This window comes from Acomys russatus, chromosome 15 (genome assembly GCF_903995435.1).
Source record: "Acomys russatus chromosome 15, mAcoRus1.1, whole genome shotgun sequence".
Classification (NCBI taxonomy): domain Eukaryota; kingdom Metazoa; phylum Chordata; class Mammalia; order Rodentia; family Muridae; genus Acomys; species Acomys russatus.
This window is the reverse complement of record NC_067151.1, coordinates 60,710,422-60,733,430: the sequence shown is the minus strand read 5'-3', so window position 1 is coordinate 60,733,430 and position 23,009 is coordinate 60,710,422. Positions and strand designations below refer to the sequence as shown.

Below are 23,009 nucleotides of genomic sequence, written 5' to 3'. Positions count from 1 at the left end.
AGTGCTGGGATCAAAGGTGTGCGCCACCACCGCCCTGCGGCTATTCTTTTTATTATTTTTTTTTTCCCCTGATGAATTCATCAAGCACCTATAATGTACTAGTCCTGAGTGATAAAGGATACAGGAGACACATGAGGGCAGAGGTGTGTGCACAGGTCAATCAATACAGATGTTTCAGCGTGTCACTGGGCTGGAAGCATGAGGGTAAGGTCAAAGGGTCCAAGGGGCGGTTGGAAGTCAAGCTCATCTGTCGTCATGGCACTCTGCCAGCATCTTATAGGCAGGGTGAGGTGTGGGACAAGTGCCATCAGACTTGACTTTCAAGCCTAGCTCTGCCACTTACTAGTGACAGCTGTGGGCCCCTGAGCGAACTGATTTCCCTGAAGCCCAGTTTCCCATCTGAAAACGTTAGCAACAACACGAAGACTCCGTTGCCATCTGGGTCTCTCTTAAGTTCCACCAACAGGGGGAGCTGTAGGAGAACGGGGAAGAGCCTCCTTCCCGCTGCTTCCTTCCCGCTCCTGACAGTCCCACCTCCCACTCCCAGCACTCCGCCTGGGCTAGAAGCTTAACTTTGTGCTTTTCCGCTGTCACAGCAGAAACATCAATCCTTCATGTTCAGTGCACTCCCGAGGAAGCACCTGGAAAGGCTTCTGTTTGCCTTAGGGACCTCCTCGCAGTTACCCATGGCAGTGCATAACAGTAGGGACTATTACTGTAGTTAGTTCAGAGATTTACTGACCAATGCTTGAGAGCTCTGGCCTGGAGGAAGTCAGGCAGGATGCAAGCCAGGCCTGGTGATGGCCAGCACTGCGCAAAGCAGATACAGGGAAGCTCTTGGCTGGGTTGAAGGTGGCGTCTGTATGAAGCAGGGTTTTCTCATTACTCTGGAAGGACCCATTGCAGCTGAAAGGGGAGAGGCTCCAGTGCCGTGCCTTTAGGACAATGCCTCTGATTCTCAGATCTCTGCAGGGCGGGCTGGGCCTTCATTATCTGCTGCATGATCTCAGGCAATGCCTCCTGGTTCCCAGACCATTGGTGCAGTCTTTCTGAAAATAGGTGTAAACAAATAAACTTTGGACACAGGGTCCACATTTGCCAGTGTAAGGTGCTGTGGGTAGGATGGGAGCGGTGGTCCCGAGGAGGGTCACGGTGGGAAGAGTCTGCATGGAAGCTCCAGGCAGTGCGATGTCCATTCATACACGTGAGGAGAGCTTGAGCAGAGGCTGTGGAACAGATGGCAAATACAGGCATGGCTTGTATGAACCGAGGAGTGGGAAGCGACCGCCAGGCATACAGTGGCTCTGGCAGCACTATAGACAGAAGCTGATCCCACAGCGTTAAGGGCACCCCCCCCCCCATGACACACGGCTCCAAAGATGCTGTAAGCAGAGGACCGTCAGCCCACAGCTGAGACATCCCTAGCAAGCATTGTTGCCCTGCCTCCACCTGCCTTTCCCTCCCCAGCTGGAAGACATCACAGGGTTACAAGCCACACTCCTGAGTCCAAGAAAATTGACTTTTGCCCACATCACACACTTGGAGACAGTGTGTGAGAGAAGGCCACGGTCCGTGGTATGAAAGCAGGTAGTGAGAGCAGAGGCAGCCCGGCTATCATCAATATGAGCCTCAGGAGATTGTTCCTTTAAAAGCAAACTCTTTGCTTTTCACTCTGCGTATATATAGTATGATTTTTCAAGACAGGGTTTCTCTGTGTAGCCTTGGCTGTCCTAGACTCACTTTGTAGACCAGGCTGGCCTCAAATTCACAGTGATCTGCCTGCTTCTGCCTCCAAGTGCTGGGATTAAAGGCGTGCGCCACCACGCCCAGCTCTGTATATTATTTTAAAAACAATAATAAAAAAGTTAACTAATGATGGCACTAATGCGCCAGAGCTTACAGTGCACATGCCATCATGATCTCATTTCAGGCCAGGATTTCCCACCCTGTACAACGTCCTCTCCCCACCCTTGCCTTCCATAGCAGCTGATGTCTTCTCAGACTGAGAGGCTAAAACCTCCACCAGCTTCACTTCCCATGTGACACTGTGTTCAGCTCTGTTCTTTTTCTCTTGTTCCTTTCTGGGCCTTTTATTTATTTCCTTTTGTTTTGTGTTTGTGTGTGGGCGCCTGAATGTATGCATTTTTGTGTACCCTGTACGTGCAGGTGTCTGAAGAGCCCAGAGAGGGTGTTGGGTTCCCTGGTGGCTGTGAGCAGGCTGACGTGAGTGCTGGGAATTGAGCCTGGCTCCTCTGCAAGAGAGACAACTGCTCTTAACTGCTGAGCCATCTCTCCAGCCCTCAAGCTCCTGGGCTTCTTCTCTGTCACCCTAGTCTCCTGGGTCCCATCCATCCCTCTTCTCTCTGTCTTCAGCTCTAACCTAACCTTCCTCTGCTCTAGCTTTGTGTGAGGACACAGGCCTAACATGTGCCCTGAGAGGTCAGACCTGACGGGCCCTCTCCTCTTTTAGGAAGGAACTCTTTGTCTCTGGAAATGAGTAAACAGAAAGCCTCACTGTTCTTGCCGGTGGGCAGCACTGAAGGCCAGACACACACTGAGAGGTGTCCTAACGACCGTCAAGCTTGCTTCTGGGGTCCCCAGGGACCTTACACCCCACCTGTGCCATGGAACATCCTGGCTCTGCTTCTACCAAGGATCACTCGGGCATCTCTACCGCTTCCTCAAGTCCCTGTGTTTTCTCCCTGGAGGACTCTGATCTGCTTTCCCTACCAGTACAAAGACACATGGCCAGCACACTTCCGGTAAGGTTGGGGATCCGTGACAAGGCCACAGAGACAATCTCAAGGGCATGACAAAGCATGCCACTCTTTTATGCTCTGTCATCTCCACCATGTCTGTCACTTTCTTACTGGCTAGTGGCTGGTCGTTATTTGTGAGTTGTCTGGATTTGGACCAGAGGTTGCTTTCTTATTCTCTTTGGACTTGTTTACCCATTTTTCTCTGTGGTAGTTGTCTGTCTTTCCCTCCAAGGCCAGCCTATCAGATCTATGGTTGCCTCTGAGAAAGAAGCCGTGTGTGCCCTCCACAAAGCCTCCTGCATAGCCGGGAAATCCCCACTGGAGTCCGGCCTTCAGCTTCTCTTTCTACCATGTTAAACCCACTGCCTTTCAGGGCGTGGATGGCAACAGAACTTGTCCTTCAGGCCTGGCCTCTATCATATTTTAAGGTGGAGTCCCAAATCGAAGATCAGCATTCGTTTTTCAACTCTCAACCTCTTTCTGCAGCTCCCCGACTTCCAGGTTGCCATGGCATCCTGAGCATGTGATGTCCAGCACCGGAGGTTGCTAGCTTAGGTGGGAGGGGCTGATCTTAATACTGCCATGTATCTGTGTGCTCTGAACATACAGGTTCTGAGTTCAGGCTGGCTGGCTGTTTACTTGTTTGTTTGTTTCCTTGCTGGTGAGACAGTCTTTTTTGTTTTGTTTTGTTTTTTGAGGCTGGGATTCTCTATGCTATCTTGGCTGTCCTGGACTCACTTTGTAGACCAGGCTGGCCTCGAACTCACAGAGATCCACCTGCCTCTGCCTCCCGAGTGCTGGGATTAAAGGCGTGTGCCAGGTAAGACAGTCTTGCTCTGTAACTCAGACAGGACCGGAGCTCACTATTACTATAACTTAGACTGGTCTCATCTCCCATAGCTGCAGTTCTGGTAGCAACCATTAGGGGTCAGTGTTGCTTCAATCACAATGCCAGGCAAGGCTTGGGAGACAGCGCCCTGCCAACGACTTAAGAGTCAGGGAAACAGAACCGCTATGGAACCAGATATGGCTTCACATAGCTCAACGCTTGCCCCACTCAGGTCCTGTTGTGATGGTTCGGTGACTTCGCTAGCTGCTACAGGGCTGTGTAATGTACAAGGCTGCTCAGTAGATTGGGGGCAGCAGAGTCATCTTGAGTGCGTAGAGCTAGAAAGCTTAGAGACCCTGGTATTGACATAAAAGCCAGGACTGACCCCCTGTGCAATGTCAGTGTCCTTCAAAGGCATATGGGACAGAAGTGGAGATTCTGGCCTCCTAGAATAGGCACAGGGAGCCTGACACGGACCCTGTGCTGGCATGTGTCCCCTGCCTTGGCCAGGGCACTAGTAGGGACAAGGCCCCTCCTCCACTCCATGCTCTGGCCTCCCCATGTCTACCCTGTGATTTTCCTGGAAAGTAATGCCTGACCATTGGTCAGGTTCAGCCATGGGCTGAGACTCAGATGAGGGGTAGAAGACTGGCTGGTTCTGCTGAGAGGCCAGATACAGAAGTCCCCTGTGGGCCTCAGCCACTTCTGGCCATGAGTGTCACAGTGACAAGAGTGTTCTGTGTCACTGTTATGGCGATCCTGGCTGCCGGGGTCCTTATGGAGGTACTGTTTCACAGTGGTATATTTATCCTGTGTTGCCGCCTTAGGAAAGAGAGAGGATGTCTACGGAGCGTCAGCACTGTGTAGATGGAGAGATAATGGGTAGCCAGGGACCAGAGTACAAACAGCACTCGGTATTTATTGTATCTTCTCCAGTCTTCCCGGGAGAGGCTGGTGGGAGATGGGAGAGAGGAGACTAGGGCTCTCACAGCCTTAGCATCCAGGTGATAACTAGAAAAGGGGGAGACTATGTATGCATCAGGGGACATCCTTGGGGACAAAAGAGGGAGGAGCACCAATCTTGAGGTTTCTGGGTGGAGCACGGGAGAGAAGTGAGGGCCAGGTTGGGAACCCTTTTGCTCAGGGTCCTAGGGTTCCTATTCTGTCCTGGTGTATGGGACAGAGGGGAAGAGCTGAGCAAGGGGGAAAGACTAGGGAGTGGTATGGAATTTGTTTCCAGGTCCCAAGGCAAGCAGAGAGATCTCTAAGCCTGCCTCTGGCCAGTCATTGGCTTTCAAGCTGTTGATGACCCAAAGTTGGAGGGGGTGTGTCTCTGGACCCTGCCTCCAGTGGATTCGCTTTCTCATTCTGAACAATGTCTCTCTCTGAGTGCAGGACACTCCTGCCCTAGGGTCTGAGGGTCCCCTCACCCCCTGCCGTGGCCTCTCCTGTTTTCCCACAGGCTATCGCTGTGAGTCATCTGTGAGTTCAGAAGCTTCCTTTCTGACTCCTACTCTCTGTTAGTGCTGAGCTCATTCTTGACTTGCCTGAGGGAGACTGGGTATGTGTGTGAGAGAGGGGAGCAAGGGGCCGTAAAGGTTGGGTTCTTCCTGCTCTAGCCATGGGAGGCCAGTCAGGTGGGGAACAGGTGACCCTCAGTGTCCTGGGTCCCCATTTAGGGGACTATAGTCTGAAGCTCCATTTGAGGTTAGTGGGGAGTCAGGCTCTGCCTCAGCAGGCAGCAAGGAGGCCTGGCCCCGCGAGCACTCTGGGCTGTAGTAGAAGGAACAGAGTCGGAAAGAGGGCCGAAGCTTATGCTGTATGCGATCCAGGATGTGGACGAAGGTAGGACGCAGGCGGGCACTGTGCTGCCAGCAGCTTCTCATCAGCTCCTGTCTGGTGGGGGTGAGGAGGGGTCAGAGGGGAATAAATGACCAAAGCAGACAAGTTAAGAACTAGGAGAAGCACTCGAGAGGCAGAAGCAGGTGGATCACTGTGAGTTCGAGGCCAGCCTAGTCTATAGGACAGCCAACGCTACACAGGTCTTGAAAAACCAAACCAAACAAACAAACAACAAAAACAAAAGAACTGGGAAAGTAGGGCTGGAGATATGGCTCAGTGGTTAAGAGCACTGTCTGATCTTCCAGAGGTCCTGAGTTCAATTCCCAGCAACCACATGGTGGCTCACAACCATCTGTACTGGGACTTGATGCCCTCTTCTGGGATGCAGGTGTATATACAGGCAGAGCGCTCATGTACATAAAATAAATAAGTAAATCTTTAAAAAAAATATTTGGGAGTAGCCTGGTAGTGGTACCATTAGTCGCAGCATTTGGGAGGCAGAGGCAGGTGGATCTGTGAGTTCTATGTCAGCCTGGTCTAAAAAATGAGTTACAGGACAGCCAGGGCTACACAGAGAAACCCTGACTCAGAAAACCAAAATACCAAAACCAAGTCAAGAACTGGGGGGTCAGTGAGGTCAAAGCTTTGGAGGCGGTTGGGTCAGAATCAAGGGTGGTGAGCACAGTGCAGGGAGGAAGGAGGGGCGGGCAGGCAGCAGGGAGGACTCACAGCTGAAGTGGACAGTCCTGCAGGTCCTCTAGTGCTCCACCATCCATGACAAATTTGAGCACCTGCTCATTTGATAGACCCTGGTACGGTTGTTCAGCCAGGGTCGCAATCTCCCAGAGGACCACACCGAAGGACCTGGAGGACATGAAGGACAGCCTGAGCCTGGCACCCTTCAGGCTGCTCAGTGGCCCCAGTGAGGAAGTGTTTTAGGCCCTCCCCAGATGCCCCCTGCACGCCCCTGGAACCCCCTCCTCCTTCCAGGCCCTACCAGACATCTGAGTGAGTGGTGAAGATCCCATCTTTGAGGGACTCAGGAGCCATCCAGCGCACAGGCAACAGTCCCTTTCCACCCTTGCGGTAATAGTCTGTCTCGTACACATCCCGAGTCATCCCAAAGTCTGGAGAGAAAGAGTTTAGGGGGGCACGCTGTGAGTCATGTAGTAGTTACCCTGGAAGACAGTCCCCAAACCTCTCTACCTCCAGCTTCTAAACGTTCTAGAAGGCATGAGCTTGAAGGATCTTGGAGGTTACTTATTCTCTCGGACGCGGAGATGGGGGACATGGGGCTGTGAGACCTGCTTGTCAAGCCTCTGAGCCAGCCTTTGAGTCTAGCTTAGGGAGACCGTCTATACCTTCAGTTTCCCTCATCCACCTAGTAACCACCATACCACCAATTTTGACGGTGAAATCCTGGGACACCATGCAGTTGCGGGCTGCCAGGTCTCGGTGCACAAACTTCTTGGCAGCAAGGTAGGCCATGCCATCTGCAATCTCACCAGCCATCTGTATCATGTCACCAAGATCTGGCTGTGGGAGGCCAGGGTTGTTCTACAGGCGAGAGTGGGTGCTGGTGAAGGGCTGCCCCTCACCTACCCTGTGCCCAACACATCTCAATTCCCGCCCCGCCCCACCAGCCTCATATCACTCAGGGTCTTTCTTGTTCCAACCTCTGCCTCGGGTCTCAGAGATCGGAGATGACTCTTGAGGTCCCCACGGGTCATTAACTCCATGATGACCAGAGTTGGCTGGCCCTGAGACACCACACCCAGGAGACGGACCTGGGATGACAAAGATGTTTGTTGTAGTTCCTCCATCTCTATGACCCACAGGGCCGAAACCCTGGGCCTGCTGTGGGGATAACCTGACTCAGGTGCCCATGCTGATCCTCACTCGAATGTAATCCTTAACTCTTAACCCTGATCACATTATCATCACAATCTTGACTTGGCCCAACCCTAGTAACTCTCTAGACACCCGATGCTGTACCCAGATCATGGCTATATAATCTCTAGACATGACACTGTTCCTATTAGAACTTTAACTACAGTTTCCAACCCTGACCTCATTGCAGGCCCTTCCCCTCTTGCCCCATAGCCTTACCCTTGTTAGGACCTTACCACATGGTGGCATTTGAAAGCCTTCATGACAGAGGCTTCTTTGAGGAATTCAATGCGTTCCCGAGCGCTGGCCAGCTCATTAACGGTCTTCAGGGCTACAGGTGTAGACTCCTCTCCAGCCTCAAGGCCGCGTGCCAGTCCCTCATAGACCATTCCAAAAGAGCCTTGGCCCAGCTCCCGGATGATGGATATCTGCTCCCGAGGCACCTCCCACTCATCGGGGACATACACTAAGAAGAGATGTGTGCCGGGAGGCAGGGGTGCCTCTCTCTGTCTGCCTTCACCTGTCTCTTGACTTTCCACCCCCCCGCCCCCCTTAATGCTTCTATCCAACTTTAATGTGAAAAAGGACTAGTTTTCTAAGATCATCCATACCTTAGGATTTCGGTAACTACAGAGTCACATAAAGGCAGGACAAAGGTATCTATGCTGGCTTCCTTGGTACAGAGAACAGTGAACTGTTAGCTCACGGCAGTATTTATTCATGTGTGCATCTCTCTCTCTCTCTCTCTCTCTCTCTCTCTCTCTCTCTCTCTGTGTGTGTGTGTGTGTGTGTGTGTGTGTGCGCCACATGTGTGCCTAGTGCCCTTCAATGCCAGAAGAAGGCATAGAATCCTTGGAACCAGAATCACAGACAGCTGTGGGATGTCCTGTGGGTGCTGAGACTAGAGCTCAGGTCCTCTGTGAGAGCAGTTGGTGCTCTTCACTGTTGTGGCAAACATTTGAATGGCGAATCACCTCTTCAGCTTTCAGTTGTTCTTTCGCTTGTTTGTTTGTTTGGTGGTGGTGGTGGTCTCTGTGTGTGTGTGCGCGCGTGCGCGCGTGCATGCCTGCTGAGTTATCCCATTAATATAGGGTCTCCCATGAAACTGGAAGCTCCATGTTTTTACTAGGCTGGGGGTGGGATTGGGTCAACAGGCTCGAAGGAATCCTTGCCTGTCTCAACAACCAGCACTAGGGTTACAGGCATGCACAACGATGTCAAGTGTTTGTGTAGGTGCTGGGAATTCTGGGACTCATGCTTGGAGAGCAAGCACTTTGACACACGGAGCTATCTCTCCAGCCATCACTCCCAGACCAAAGGCTACATTGTCATCTCAGGTGCACCTTATACAGGCACTGAAGCCCTTGACTTCTCTTCTAAAGTGCTTGGTTCCCAAGGCCACCTCCTCCAAGAAAGCCTCTGGAACTCTGTTCTCCCACCCCTGCCTTCCTCCTCACAGCCCCTGTGCCCCTGGACTTACTGTGGGAAGCACTGAAATACTCGGGGTTCACAGATGTGTACAGCATGCTGCTTCTGCAATGGGAGGCAATGGAGCAAGGGAAAAGTGAACACACTAGGATGGTGTTGAGCACCACTGCTTTGGTCAAGGTGACCCCTGGGGAGTCCCAAGAATTTCCAAGCTGCCCCTGGAACTTGTCCTGGGATCGGATAGGCTGGGAATAGGTAAAGGCACAGGTAGAAACTGGGGGTCCTCTCTTGCAGGGGGCATGGTGACATCTGTACTAGGGCTCCTGTCTTCCTCTTGACACAGCAGAACCAGCTTCATTATTTCTACACTTGAGCTAAGGGTGTGGTGACCAATAATCCCCATATGCCCACACCAAGGGGTTTCTCAGGATCCAGGACATTTGCAGGTTAACAAGGATGAGTTGTCACCCTAACCAAGAGGCATGTCTCCTCCATGCCTTCTTTTTCCTGGACTCACTTTGTGGACCAGACTGGCCTCGAACTCACAGTGATTCACCTGCCTCTGCTGGGATTAAGGGTGTGCGCCACCACACGCAGTGAAGGAAGTCCTTTCTGCTGTCTAAACTATGACCCTCTGACTGTGCTGTCCCTATGAGATAGCTAAGGGACATCTCTTAATGGGTAGGGAAATATGTGGGAGACGTCATTACCTCTTCTTGCTGTAGAAGAAACCGAGGGCAGCTAGCATGATGAACAGCATGAACCCCACGGGGGTGACAGTGAGGAGGACGCGCAGCCCCCCAGCATCCTCTTCCTCTGGTGGCAGAGCGGGAAGAATTGACAGGTCAGGGTAGAAGCTGCCTAACGGTGCTGGGCAGGCCTGATGGCAGGCAGAGACCCATCGGGAGATTGAGAAGCAGGTCTGTCTTACCTGGACCAGTGATGTAGAAGGCAACACCTTCTGTCCAGGAGCCGTTGCCAGCCAGGGAGGTGGCTCGGACTCTTGCCGAGTAGTTCCCGGGGGGCAGCAGAGCCAGGTGGACCCCACCAACTTTGGCATATCGAAGACGGGACACACAAAGCACTGTGGCCTCCTGCGGGCAGCACAGACAGCAGGCTGGGAATTGGGTTGGAAGGACAGGCCCAGACCGGGATACGGGTGCCTGGGTACCTACCTCTCCCTGGCGACGGTACTTGATTTCATACTTGAGGATGAGCCCATTGGGGTCAGCCGGCTCAAGCCAATGCAGGACGACACTGTTCTTGCCAGCCGCCTTCCAGGCAACCTTCCCTGGGATGCCATCGGCCTCTCCTGTAGGAGGGGGCATCTGGCAAATGGGCCACAGCGGTTCTTGTTCACATTCAAACCCAGGCTAAACTGGGCCAAACTGGGAAGTCTGGATTAGTTCCACCAGGAAGGGTGAACCTGCTCTGCTAGTTACAGAGCACTGAGTGGAGGGGGGCGAGGGTTGGCGGGGAACGGGGAGGGGGGGGGGGGGGGGGGGGGCGGGGCATTTACTATGTGGCATGGTCCGTGCAAAGACGAAGGTGGCGGCGCTGCAGCCCACGGTGTGTGCCGCATGGTTGCAGGCATGGATGTCAACCCTGTATTCTGTGAAGTGTCGCAAGCCGCTCAGTACTGCTCGCTCCCGGGGAACCTTGTCCTCTTGAATCTCAAAATCTGAGTTGTTGCCTAGTCTGAGAAGCCCAGCTTCCCGGCGGTGCCTCTCCAGGTCCCTGGAAACGGGATGGGCCAGAGACGTAAGGACTGTCCCCAGAGCCCCTCCCGCCGTTCCCGCTCCGGTCCCTGCTCACCTTTGGGGGCTCTTGTTGATGGATGTCACTTTCCATGGGGCCCTGAGGAGGCCAGGGAACCCTCTCAACTCCCGTGCTGTTGCGCCCCTCCAAATCCACCCATACCAAGGCCAGTCCCACACCATAATAGGCCCCTCCCACAAACTCCTCCCCTCTCCAAGTACCGCCCCTCAGGCCCTTTCAACCAGGTCGCACTTGGGGATGGTGATGGCATGGTGTAGGAAGTTTTCAAATTTTTTCTGGAACGTGACCTCTTGCGCCTCCAGTGTCGGTAGGGCCTGCCCAGGAGGTGAGCGTTGGCAAGGACAGCAGCCTTGCTCAGGCTCAGCCTCCAGCGCCGGGTCATCACGGTCGAAGCGTGGGTCATGGCTGCTGGTGGGCAGCCGCAGACCTGTGGCCACAGGGGCAGAAGAGAGAAGTCAGGGCAGTGGTCCACCCGTCACTACTGGGTACACCCGCGGCCTGAGGCACCCCCCCTGCGCACCGCGGTGGCAGTAGTCGTTGATGTAGAGGTCGCTGTCCTCTGCTAGTCGCTGCCACAGTATTAGGTAGTAGGTGATGTTTCCATTGCGCTGTACTGGTGGTTTCCAGCGCACCAGGAGGTGTGAAGACGAATTGGAAGTGGAGATGACATCTTGGGGCACCGTGGGTGCTAGGATTGTGAAAAGGGTGCCGCTCAGGGGTGGGGGGCACATACTGTGTGATAAGTTAACCCCCCCTCTCTGGATCTACTTTCCTTTTCCAGAGCTCCCCTTCCCTAGAAATCATTCTGTCCCTCCTCTGTTTCAGAAAATAGGGCATATGAAACTCAGGGCTTCCATGACAGGCAAACACTCTCCCAACAGAGCCTGGCCCCAGCCCTGGGGAGGCCATATTGTTATGCAGAAGCACAATATTCAGTATTCTTAATCCTTCCCAGCTATCCCAAGTCCAACCCCAGCCTCCCTCCAAGACTCAGTAAATGTTCCAATTCTTTGTAGAGCAAAAGGACCTCCTGTCCTTGAGGGTGCCCCAGGCTCTCTGTGTCTGGCACCTGTACGCCTCTATCTTCCTCACTAGGATTTTGGTATCTCGTTGGGGGGGGGGGTGTGCCCTCAGCTCACCTGCAGGCAGCGTTCGCAGGTAGACAATGGGGCTCTGAGCTCCCTGATGGGGGCTGTCCTCAGCGGTGGTCAGTGTGATGGCCCGAACAAACACGGCATACTGTGTCCAGGGCTTAAGGGGGGCTAGGGTCACCCCTGGCTCCTGGGTACGGCTGAGGGGTAGTTCCACATCCAGCAGATTCCAGCTCTGGGTTCCACAGGCATCAGGACCCACGTGTTCTGTGGCATTCTGGAAAGGGCTGAACATCCCATTTCCGGTGCTGGGGGATGTCTCAGGCCCATCTCCAAGCTCTAGTGCGAGCACGCACCCCCCCCCCCCCACCAGCCCAACTACTCGGGGCTGCCATAGCCGGTTTGCCACTATGCATGTGAGCACAGCTATAATTCCAGCCAGTTTAGCCACCCTATAGGACTTATAATCTTGGCCATACATTACAAATTGTAATGAAACATCCCTAATCCTTAGTAAGAATTGTTGAGCTTTTGTCCTAATGAAAATAAGAAACAACAACAACAACAAATGTTTGAATTGTTCTAAAACAAAACCTAGAAAATGGGCGTGGTCAAACAAGCAGCTTATTCTCGGCTCTAGGGAAGTTACCTGGAGCCTGGATGGACGAGAAAAGCACTATCGTGTCAAGGACAATACACTCTGGTTTTGTTTTTGTTTTATTCTGTTTTGGGGCATATATCCAAGTAGCTCAGTCTAGTCTTGACTGCCCTCCGGCTTTAGCCTCCTGCGTGGTTGCTGGGATTATAGCCTGCTCCACCACACCAGATGAGCAGTGTCTCATCTGCATGGACTTGAGGTCTATGAGTCTCCCAGACAGTAGGCACAGCTCTGCATGTGTTTGTGTTTCTAGAAACACTTTTCTAGAGGTGGGTTCATGCTGTACGGGAGCTCCCTGTATAGACTAGGCTAGCTTCAAACTCACAGAGACCCACTTATCTCTGTCCCCTGACCTTGCCCCTGCCCCTGGAGTCCTGGGATTAAAGGTGTGTGACATCACACCCGGCTAGCTCTCAAGTTTTAACAGTAGATCCCCAAAGCCAAGACCCACTAACTCAAGCGAACAATTGTCGCAGACTTTGAGGGTTAGACCAGAGGTGGGCAGGCTTTGGGGGAGATACCACAGGCTTCAGGGACATAAGGAAGGCTGGCTCCTGAGCAAAGAAAGTAAGGACCACATGGAAAACATCAATCAACGGGTTTTGGGGTACTGTGAGACACCACAGCTGTGTTCATAATATCTGTTTCTTTGATGGGAGGCAGAGGGATGAAATTATGCTGAGCCAGGGACAAAACGCGTGTGTGTGTGTGTGTGTGTGTGTGTGTGTGTGTGTGTGTGTGTGTGTGTGTGTGTGTGTGTGTGTGTGTGCATGTCCATTGCATGGTGGTGCATAAGGATGCCTTCACCAATGCCATTGTATGTGGAGACTACAGGTTAATGTTGACATTTCTTCCTCAGTTACTCTCTACCTTATATTTGGAGATAGGAATTCTCTTGGGCTGGAAAGATGGTTCAGAGGTTATAAGCACTGGCTTCTTTTCCAAAGGTACTGAGTTCAATTCCCAGCAACAGCACGGTGGCTCATAACCATCTATGATGAGATCTGGTGCCCTCTTCTGGCCTGCAGGTGTACACGCAGGCAGCTCCTAGGATTCTTTGCCCTCGAGAGACTCCTATGTATAACTGTGTAGGTTGCAGACTGCATGAACCTAGGTGGCAAGGCACTCACACTGCTGCTCGTGTTAGTAACTCCCTGAAGTGTGGCCCCATGCACTGTCAGCTTCACCATCAGTTAGGAGCTTGTTAGAAATGCAGGTTCATAGGCCTTGCCTGACATTAAGCAACTCAGGCTGTCAGTGTGAGGCCCAGGAATCTGTATTTAACATACCCTCCATCTCGCCCATATTAGACGCTCTCCTGCCATGCAGACCTATGAAAGCCTGGGCCAGCTGAGAACCCTGCTTCTGTGGGCTCTCGACCTGTTTCCAGCAAGACCCTGAGCTGGTGCTGCAATAAAACCTCTCAGTTCTAATCTGCAGGAGGGGTCCAGGGCCTGCCTACCAAGGAGAGCACTTCTTACCCATCACAACCATCAAAAGTCCATTTCTCACAGGCTGTGTGTATGTGGGGGGGTGAGGGATGGGGTGGCGCACGCCTTTAATCCCAGCACTCAGGAGGCAGAGGCAGGCTGATCTCTGAGTTCAAGGCCAGCCTGGTCTATCGAGTGCTTTCTAGGACAGCCAAGGCTATACAGAGAAACCCCTGTCTGGGAAAACAAAAACAAAAACAAAATTCATTTCTCTCTTATAAGAGAATCTCTTGATCTTGTTCTCTCTCTTGCTATAGTTTTGGCATGGAACCTAAGGCCTTTCATCTGCCAGGCAGGCATCACACAGTCCTTTTCCTTTGGAAACAGGACCTTACTAGGCTGACCTTGAGGCCTTGGCTGTAGGATTCTCTTGTCTTGGCCTCCTTCATGCTGTTCATAAGATTGTGCTAAAAGGCTTGGTGGGGAGACCTGCTGTTGAGTCTTAGACTTGTTTTGGGAGAAGTTCTTCTTATGGTATGCCTCCTGCTAAGGTCAGTCCGCTCCCTCCAAAGAAATTAGCCTGTTCTGGGCTGGAGTGTAGCCCAGGTGGTAGAGAGTTTGACCGAAAGGCACAGCGCCCTCAGCACCACTTGAACAGGGTACGGTATGTACTTCCGTAATCACAGCGCTTGGGGTTGTTGAGAGCAGAAGGATAAATTCAAAGAGGTTGGGGCCAGTCGGGATACATAAGACCCTGTTAAGAAAAAGAGGGCCGGGCAGTGATGGCACACGCCTTTAATCCCAGCACTCGGGAGGTGAGGCAGGTGGATCTCTGTGAGTTTAAGGCCAGCCTGGTCTACAGAGAATTCAGGGACAGGTCTACAGAGAATTCAGGGACAGCTAGGACTACATATTGAGACACTGTCTCATTGCAGAGGGGGGCGGGGTGGGAGGCGGGGAGAGGGGAGGCAGGGGAGGGAGGAAGGAAGGAAGGTGGGTCCCTCCTCCTCTCCTTCCTCAGGCTTCTAATGAGATGCTGATAACGATGCTCACAGAAGTGGCCAAATTAGTGGGTACTTCCCAAACCGCTGCTGGGCCAAGAGCATGTGGTCAGCAGAGAATGTTAGCACAGTGAATTGAAGCTTAATTAGGCAAGGTTTTCTAGCAGTATGATCTCCTGGGCTCTCAGAAACGCTGACTGTCCTCTTTATTTCACTTGGTGAGGAGAAACTGAGGCACGGAAGACCAAAAAAAGGTGAGACAGACGCAGGCTGAATGTGATTTGGGGCCCTTAGCTCTCTGGCTCTCCTCAGCTCAGCAGGACTATGGTCCCACCTCCTTTGGTCTTAGAATACTTGGACTCTGAATAGCCGAATCCCAGCATTCTTGGGGGCTGGGGTCGAGGCAGGGGAATCTTTGAGTTGGAGGCTAGCTTCCGTCGTGAGACCTTGTCTCGAAAGTAAAAGAAAATAAGAAAGAGATTGGGGTCCGGCACCACTTTCTACTCACGACTCCTTGTAATAGACGATAAAACTGAGCAAGTCGCGGGCCTCTAGTGGCTCATAGCGCTCCCAGCGCAGCAGGATTCGGTCCTCCTGGGTCAGGTTGAACACAAAGCGCAGAGTGCGCGTCTGGCCTGGGCAGAGAGCAAAAGAAAAGCACCCGCTCTCCGCACGCCTTCCACAGGCTCGTGCTGACACTGACCCCACGGCTGCTCATCCCCTCGGGTGACCTCTCAAGTGTTTTAGTCCCTGTGTATGTCGCCCTATGTGCACGCTTGGGGTTGGGCGGGGCCTTACAGGCAGCGCGATCTCCATTGGTGCGAGGGTTGATCTCAGCCTTGCTCTGCCGTCCCCTGGTTCCGGTAACCTCTTCTAGCTGGTATATGTGCTCCATGCAGAGGCGTGGGTTGAAGGCAAAGTACATTTTGCCCACGGGAATGGTGAGCCCCACGGCCACCCAGGACCCCAGCTGTTGCAGGTTCTGGTTGTCCAACACGTAGAGAGTGTAGTTCCTGAAGGAAATCGGGTGCCTTGCTCTGTAATGTGCCACGGGGCTGCGGCAGGAGAGGGGCTGGCTCATGTGTTCCCTTGCAGAGGCTGCACTGGTGGAGACAGGTGTAAGCTGCAGCCTGCTCACATCCACGAGGGGGCTCAGGGTACCCCCTCTGTGCCACTGACCGGTAGTGTCACATCCTGAAAATTCACCCACCCTCTCTCTGCCCGCCCTTGCCAATGAAGTGGGGTCAGGAGTTTGTCAGCCTTTTCCCTCTTTCAACCTCCTTAAACTGAGCACTGACTATGGGGACATAGAAGCTATGCCTGGCCAGCTTGGCTGTGAGTACCCCTGGGGTACTCACGATAATACGCCAGGAGACAGAAGCCACAGGGCACCACTTGACTGATGACAGTTTATTTTGAAAAACACTGGCTACTTTGTGAGGAGGCCTCCTCGGCTGCTAGGTGGTAGGAATGGTTTTACACCCAGGACGGTTCATTCTGCAACTTAACTGTCAGGTAATACAACCACCGCCCATCCTGATAGAGCACCCCGAAACTATTACTGCATGACCTGTGTCCTAGTCGCTGTTTAACGTACTTTACATCCAACAGCATACGTAGCAATCACAACCCTAGAACACAAGCTTCATTTTATAGAAGGAAACCCCTAAGGACCAGAGAGCTCAAGTAACTTCCCCAAACTCACACAGCTAGTAGACTAATTCCCGGGCTCATTGTTATGAGAATGTTCAGGAAAAGAGGGAGCTGGTCAGCCTGGTCTCTGACCCCTTCCTTACCCGTCCACCATGGAATCTCCCCGGATTAGTTTGAGGTTCTTGAAAAAGCCCAGGGACACGAGTGCAAAAGAGTGCTTGATTTTGAGGAAGCCAGTGATGGTCTCCACCAGCCCCAGGTTGCGTTGAAGTTCTGGCTCCAGGTTGTCTGGGGATGAGGAAGATAGGACAGGTACAGGGCCAGGAAAGGAGATGAATCCACAGGGAAGGGAGGTGAAGGGACAACGGAGGAAGGAGCAAAGGGATAGGACCTCGGATGAGGGGAAGCCATGCAAGAAATATAGTTAGGAGGGAGGGCGTGGACGGAAGGGGCGTGGTCAGAAAGGGGGCGTGGTCGGAAAGGGTACTGACAGCCTTGGCGAAGGTTGAGGATGAGGCTCCCCTCCACGTGGGTGCAGCCCGCCAGGTCCTGTGTGGCTTGGACAGAGTCGATGGTCTTTGTGCCAACTTTGCACTCTTTAGGGCACAGTCCCTCGCACTTGTGGCAGAAAATGCTGTCAGGACATGCAAAATAGGCTTAGCCTTGGACTGAGGAGACTGCTCGGTGGTTTCCCAAGCACCCCAAGGGTATCTGGCTCACCTGCTGCCATTACGCGTGAAGCCTGGAGGGCACTGAGCCAGGCAGCTGCCCTGGTAGATGCCAAAGGCAGCGGTGTGGCCAGGCACCTCACGCAGATGGGCACAGAGCTCAGCGGTGACACAGCGCCAGGACTCAAACTGGTAGGTGCCCGGAGGGCAGGCCTGGAGGCAGACTCCTTGGAAGTAGAGATGGCGGCAAGCTATGCAGGCTCGAGGGTCCTCAGGGTGGCTGCAGCCCCCGAGACATTCGCTGTGGCAGCACTCACCGCCTGCTGTGCAGGCTAGCCCGCGGGGGCAGGGACACACTGTGAACAGAGCATAATAAACTGTACCTGCCCCTTAGCACCCCCTCAATGATGCTCTTTTCCAACCCTGGCCCACTCCATCTATCCTGAGGTAATATTCTCAGCACCAGATATGTCTGATTCAGATTACATTGCTGACTTTGGTTCTCTGCGTCATGGGGGCCTCTCTCTGTGCACCTCCTCCAGAGCATCAGAACTCAATCAAGCTGGGCTGCCCTGCTCTGCTCGCCTTTAATCTCAGGACTTGGGAAACAGAGGTTGGTGAATCTCTGTGAGTTTGAGGGCAGCCTGGTCTACACAGCGAGTTCTAGTCCAGCCAAGGCTACACAGAGAGGCCCTCTCTCTGACATAAGACTCTCAGAGCTTAGGATAGAGCGGTGACCTTGTCCATCAGCATTGCTGCTCTGTAGCCTGCTGTCCTGTCTAGGCTGCCCTGCGGTGCCTTGCTGTGGTGCCAAGGAGAACCAGCTGGCCACTCCTGCTCAGCTAGGCCAGGGCAAGGTGGGTCCAGCCAGGGCCTGTTGACATGGTACACAAATTGAGAAGACACGCAGCAGCTGTGTTTACAGCCAACAGGGAGATAGCTCACTGCTGATACAGCAGGGATCTGGTTTTTCTCCTGCCTGGAGTTGAGACTAGAGGTGGGCGGGGAAAGGGGGTGGGGGGGCACAGACCTTGAGCTGTATGAGACAGACTTCCCAGCTAGGGAACCCCAAATCTGTTCCTGGCTTCTGGAAAGTCTTACTTCCCTCCCTGCTTTCTCATTGCTTTCCTTCTGCCTCTGTGAGTGTACTTCCTAGGTCACGTGCTTGTCCTTGTCTGTCCCAGTCTTCCCATCCCTTCCTCCTCCTTTCTGTCCTTAACCCATCATCATTGCTACCGGCTTGATTGCCTTGCTGAGACCGCTTTTACTGCTGCTATGGTCCTGGCCCTGTTCTACTGTTGTGTAGGCTCCCACCCACTCCCTATCACAGCTCAGAGGAGGCAGGCACAGAGATGCTAGGTGAGCCCGGCAAGTGAGCAGAGGTGAACCTAGGCCACCTGGCTGCATCCTTGGCTTCTGCCTCAGAAGACAGTTTCTTGGGCTGACCGCTGTCCCCTCGCGTCTACTCTCTTCCCAAACCCGCTCCTTACCTACCCTATGCCTGCCTGATGCCGCTTCAATTGTTTAGTTTCTCTGACCTTCAGTTTCCTTTCCTGTAAAATGGCATAATGAGGGTACCTGTCTTCTGGAAGGGTAAAGGTTTAAAAACAATGGCAGCAAGCCAGGCATACTTAGTCCTTAGGGATTGGAGACAGAGGAGTTAGATGTTCAAAGCCAACCTCAGTCACATGTCAAGTTTTAGTCCAGCCGAGGCTATATTATATGTTGGCTCAAAAAACCAACAGTGCCGAGCATGGTGGCACATGCCTTTAATCCCAGCACTCGGGAGGCAGAGGCAGGCGGATCACTGTGAGTTCGAGGCCAGCCTGGTCTACAAAGTGAGTCCAGGACAGCCAAGGCTACACAGGGAAACCCTGTCTTGAAGAACAAACAAACAAACAAACAAACAAACAAACAAGTAACAAAAGCCAAATAGGGATCCACCCTCTCCCAGCCCTGCCTCCCTGTGGCTACAGCCATGTTCTGTGGAAATGCTCACCCCTCTGACAGTGGCTGGAGGTCCAGCACCTGTAGTCAGTGTGCTCACTGAAAGTGGTCGTTGCACAGGGCTCACCAGCAGCCCCCAGCACACCAGGGCACACGTCGGCACACTCCTCACCCAGCTTGTTCCCTACAATGTGGTTGGCGCCGGGTGCAGGCTGCAGCAGGCCCCAGTCAATGGTGGAGAGATGGCAGAGCTCCTGGTTCTTCTCCACGCGCACAGCCCCTCGCAGCACGGCCCCGAGCGAAGGCAGCCCGATGTCCCTCAGGTGGGGCATCTCAAAGATGATGAGAGCATAGCCCAGGAAGAGCCGCGCTCCTCGGATCACAGCGAGGTTGGGGAAGAGATCTCGAAGGCTCTCCAGGCCATAGACTCGGAACAACAGCAGGTAGTCGGTCACCTGGGTAAGGCGCGGGAAGCTGAGGCCCCGGAAGTCCTCTCCAGTGGCAGCAAACATGAGCAGGATCTGCAGGTGGCCCTCTACCACGCTGCAGTTCTCTAGCCGACGAAGCTCTGTCACCTCAGAGCGGATATCCAGGCTGGGGCACACTGTAGGCACATGTGGGTAGGCAAGTGAGTACAGCGCAGACCAAGAGCCCTGTCCTGGCAGCTCTGGTGGTGGGGCACAGGGGGACACAGAGTGTAGGGTTATCAAGCTGTGTTCTAAGGAAGAGCTGCCTCCCCCCACACAAGCCAGTCAGACTCCTGGCTTAGGGTCTTCATGTCTTCTATTCCTGTAGATTAGATAGAACCCTTTCCCTCACATGGCTCCCTCACCTCCTTAAATCATTCAGTGAAGACTTCTAGTATCCTGCTTAAAACTATCTCCCCCTGTTCTTTTGGTGGGGGTCAGCGCTGGTTAGGCAAACACCGTATCGAGCGACATTCCCAGCCCATGGTGTTTTGAGACAGGATCTTACTGTGTAGCTCCAGTAGCCTGGAGCTCCTCTTGCCTCCGTCTCCTGAGTCTGTGGACCACACCCCGTTCCCCTGCACCTCTCAGCTAACTTGTATATAATTTGCATATTTATTTTGCTTATTGCAAGCCTCATGAGGGCAGAAATTTTTGTCTGACTCACTGCTATACTCTAGTTCACGTTGACTGCCTGACGCCAGTGAGGTTCTCAGGGAATGTTTGGTGAGAAAACGAGTGTACACTGTGCCTGGGAAGCAGTGGGCACTGAGCTCCTGTCTCTGTCCTCAGGGAGGCAGCCCGATGGTACCTAAATCTTTTCTGTGTTTGAAAGGATGGTCCACGACTCCTCTTTGGCAGCGCAGGGGTCTTTATATCACGTCATCAGCCTGATAATCCGGGGTGTACACTCTGGCTCTCGTTCACCTCTCTCCAGCCTCAAACCTAGAAATGCACCTTAGATCCTTTGGCCTGTGATCCTGGTGCCCGAGGTCCTTGCTATGGCCCTCTATCACTGCATCACTTCTAGTTCAGGGGAAATGTCCCATAGTTCACAGGAATACCTGGGGTGTAGCTTAGCATGAGGCTTACATTTCTATCACTCTCTTCAAGTTTCTGGTTGTTCTAAGTCAACTTTGCATCGCTCATAGTACCCAGTCAGGACTGGAACCTCTGGGCACTCAGGGGACTATGGGCCATGAACATACAGATACTAAATCTACTCTTTCCTTTGGGACCCATTTGCCTTTCTGTTCTCAAGGCCTCCGGGCTCCTTTCCTTGTAGGGGCTAGATGGTTGACCCCAATTCCTCCTAAGGAGAGCTCGTAGGGTCTTCATATATGCAAGTCTGAATGCTTTAGTTTAACAGTCAGCTATACTCTCTCTCCTCATCTGGCCCTTTAGCAATATCTCACACACACACACACACACACACACACACACACACACACACAGAGACTGGTACTACACCCCACATTCTCCCATACCGGCCAGCCTAGTCCCTGGCTTAGGGCTTGTCAAGGCTGATTGGGATGGGGTGCAGGACAGGAAGCCCTGACTCCCTGTACCTTCTCTCTGTGGTCTATGCTTGACTGTCAGCTGTTGTATGTGTACACACACACACACACACACACACACACACACACACACACACACTCATGTGCTTGTGCACACACTAGGCAAGGCAGGTACACACACACAGACACACCTATGTGCTTGTGCACATACTAGGCAAGGCAAGTACACACACACACACACAAAAAAAAAAAAGAAAAAAAAAAGAAAAAAAAAAAAAAAGGAGAAGGAAAAACACTTCTGTTCCCTCCGTGAAAGCCAATTAGGCTCTTTGAGGCAGGTGGGGGGGTTTCCCTCAGGCGCCCACTTCCCATCATGCCTTAGCCTCTCCAGAGCTCCCCTAATGTGAGACATTGGAAAAACAAATCTAAGACCTCTGTAGATTAACCCCTGCCTTTCCTCAGGCCAAGATCACCATAGAGCTTCACTGGGAAACAACAGCTGGGCCCCGTGGCCAAACACTAACTCCCAGGCCATGCGTGCTTTATTTTGACAACTGTGTCCTTGCTTGGCATCTGCTGTGCTGTGTCCTGGCACAGAAGTGGGTAGGGGTAGGGTGCCCAGACAGATCACCATGCATTGCAAATCTTCTGTGACTGGCTGCTTTCAAGGGACACCTTACCCAGGCCCATTTGTCTTATCTGTACAGGAAGGGGAGCCCTGCTTTGATCCTGGAAGCCCCAACTTAAAAGAGCATCCCAAGACCCTTCCCAGTCCCAGAGTGCTGGGTTCCCAAGCTCTCTCTGAATGGAGGACAAAGGGAGATTAAAGGATGGACTGGTCCATTTAATCTTCTCTTTTCTGCTGTCTCCTTTTCCCATGTAGCCCCTGGCAGCCCTCTTGGTCTGCATGGGCCCACTCATACTTCCTAGATGCCTTTGGTGGGAAACGTGAGGAGGTGGGGAATATCACCGAGGCATGGAGGAGATGCTGGGGGGGCATGGACTCAGAAGGGGGGTGCACACGCACACACGTGCACATGCATGCCAGAGCTCAGGAGTTGCCCTCGGTCTGCTTCTCTTGTCTCTGAGCCTACTATCCAGACAATAGGTCAATGGTGCTTAACAATGGTGCCTGGTTTTCAGCTGCCAGTCCCAGACTGCCCCTTATCATTCAGCGGCCCTTAGAAACAACTTCTAATTCTCATAGTCTCATTTTGGTTCAAACTCAGGCTTTACTGGGATTTACTGCTGGTTTCACAAACAGCAATGGGTTGAAGAACATCTGTTCCATTTCTGTCTCCTTAACTCTTAGGGAGCTGAGAGAGAAAAAAAAAAAAAAGAACTACTTCATATATATAACAGTTTTGGGACAGCCAGGGCTACACAGAGAAACCCTGTCTTGGAAAACCAAAGTCAACCAACCAAAAACTGAGTTTAGGTGTTCTGGGAGGAGGATGGGGGTTGGAAAGACATTGCTGGGGACTTACCCTCTACTGTGTCCAGGCCAGATCCCAAGGACAGCAGGCTCATAAGCAAGTGTACTCCCCAGGGCCACAGAATAGGCACTGCCATGACCTCAGCCCTGATTGTCTTCCAGGTGTCCTCCAGAGAAAAAGGAGGCTACAAACCCAGGTCCCAGAGTAGAGGATGCACACAAGGGCAAAGGGATTAGAGATCTCAAGTAGAGGCAGGGGAGACAGAAAAGAATTTGTGATCAGAGGAAACAGAGCCAGGCAGCTGGAGACAGCTTCAGTGTGATGCGGCGACAGAGGTTGGAACAGAGAGGCAGACAGGAGCAGGAGAGCCTCAGAGAGGCCTCCTGAGGGAGAAATTAACCTAGGATTCAGAACACAAAGGTCCAGAGGCCGGACAGCCCTGAGGGGAGGTGGAGCGGAAGCCCTGGGGGCGCCCCGGGGGCGGTAGCGGGGTCCGGAGATGCGCAGCACTTCACCCCGAGACTCTCCGCGGACCTCCTGGGCATACAGACTTCCAGCCTCTGTTGGCGGCTGCTCCTAGGGCAGGAGCGCAGGCACCTCGCCCAGCTCCCGCC

General features: G+C 53.0%; 1 protein-coding gene across 1 annotated transcript; it reads right to left on the bottom strand.

The window, feature by feature from the left end:
- Positions 1-5,110: 5,110 nt before the first annotated feature.
- Insrr (insulin receptor related receptor) lies at positions 5,111-22,578 on the bottom strand. The gene is made up of 22 exons (XM_051157419.1): positions 22,447-22,578; positions 19,028-19,579; positions 17,081-17,384; positions 16,852-16,994; positions 16,504-16,648; positions 15,506-15,720; positions 15,216-15,342; positions 11,667-11,905; positions 11,048-11,215; positions 10,759-10,954; positions 10,564-10,605; positions 10,268-10,485; positions 9,924-10,060; positions 9,680-9,842; positions 9,459-9,564; positions 8,801-8,853; positions 7,557-7,786; positions 7,107-7,217; positions 6,828-6,987; positions 6,428-6,557; positions 6,160-6,294; positions 5,111-5,484 (listed from the first exon to the last, which is right to left on the bottom strand). Exons 1-22 carry the CDS (start codon positions 22,529-22,531, stop codon positions 5,244-5,246), a joined length of 3,900 nt encoding a protein of 1,299 aa, XP_051013376.1. The 5' UTR covers positions 22,532-22,578; the 3' UTR covers positions 5,111-5,243.
- Between the last annotated feature and the right edge of the window lie 431 nt (positions 22,579-23,009).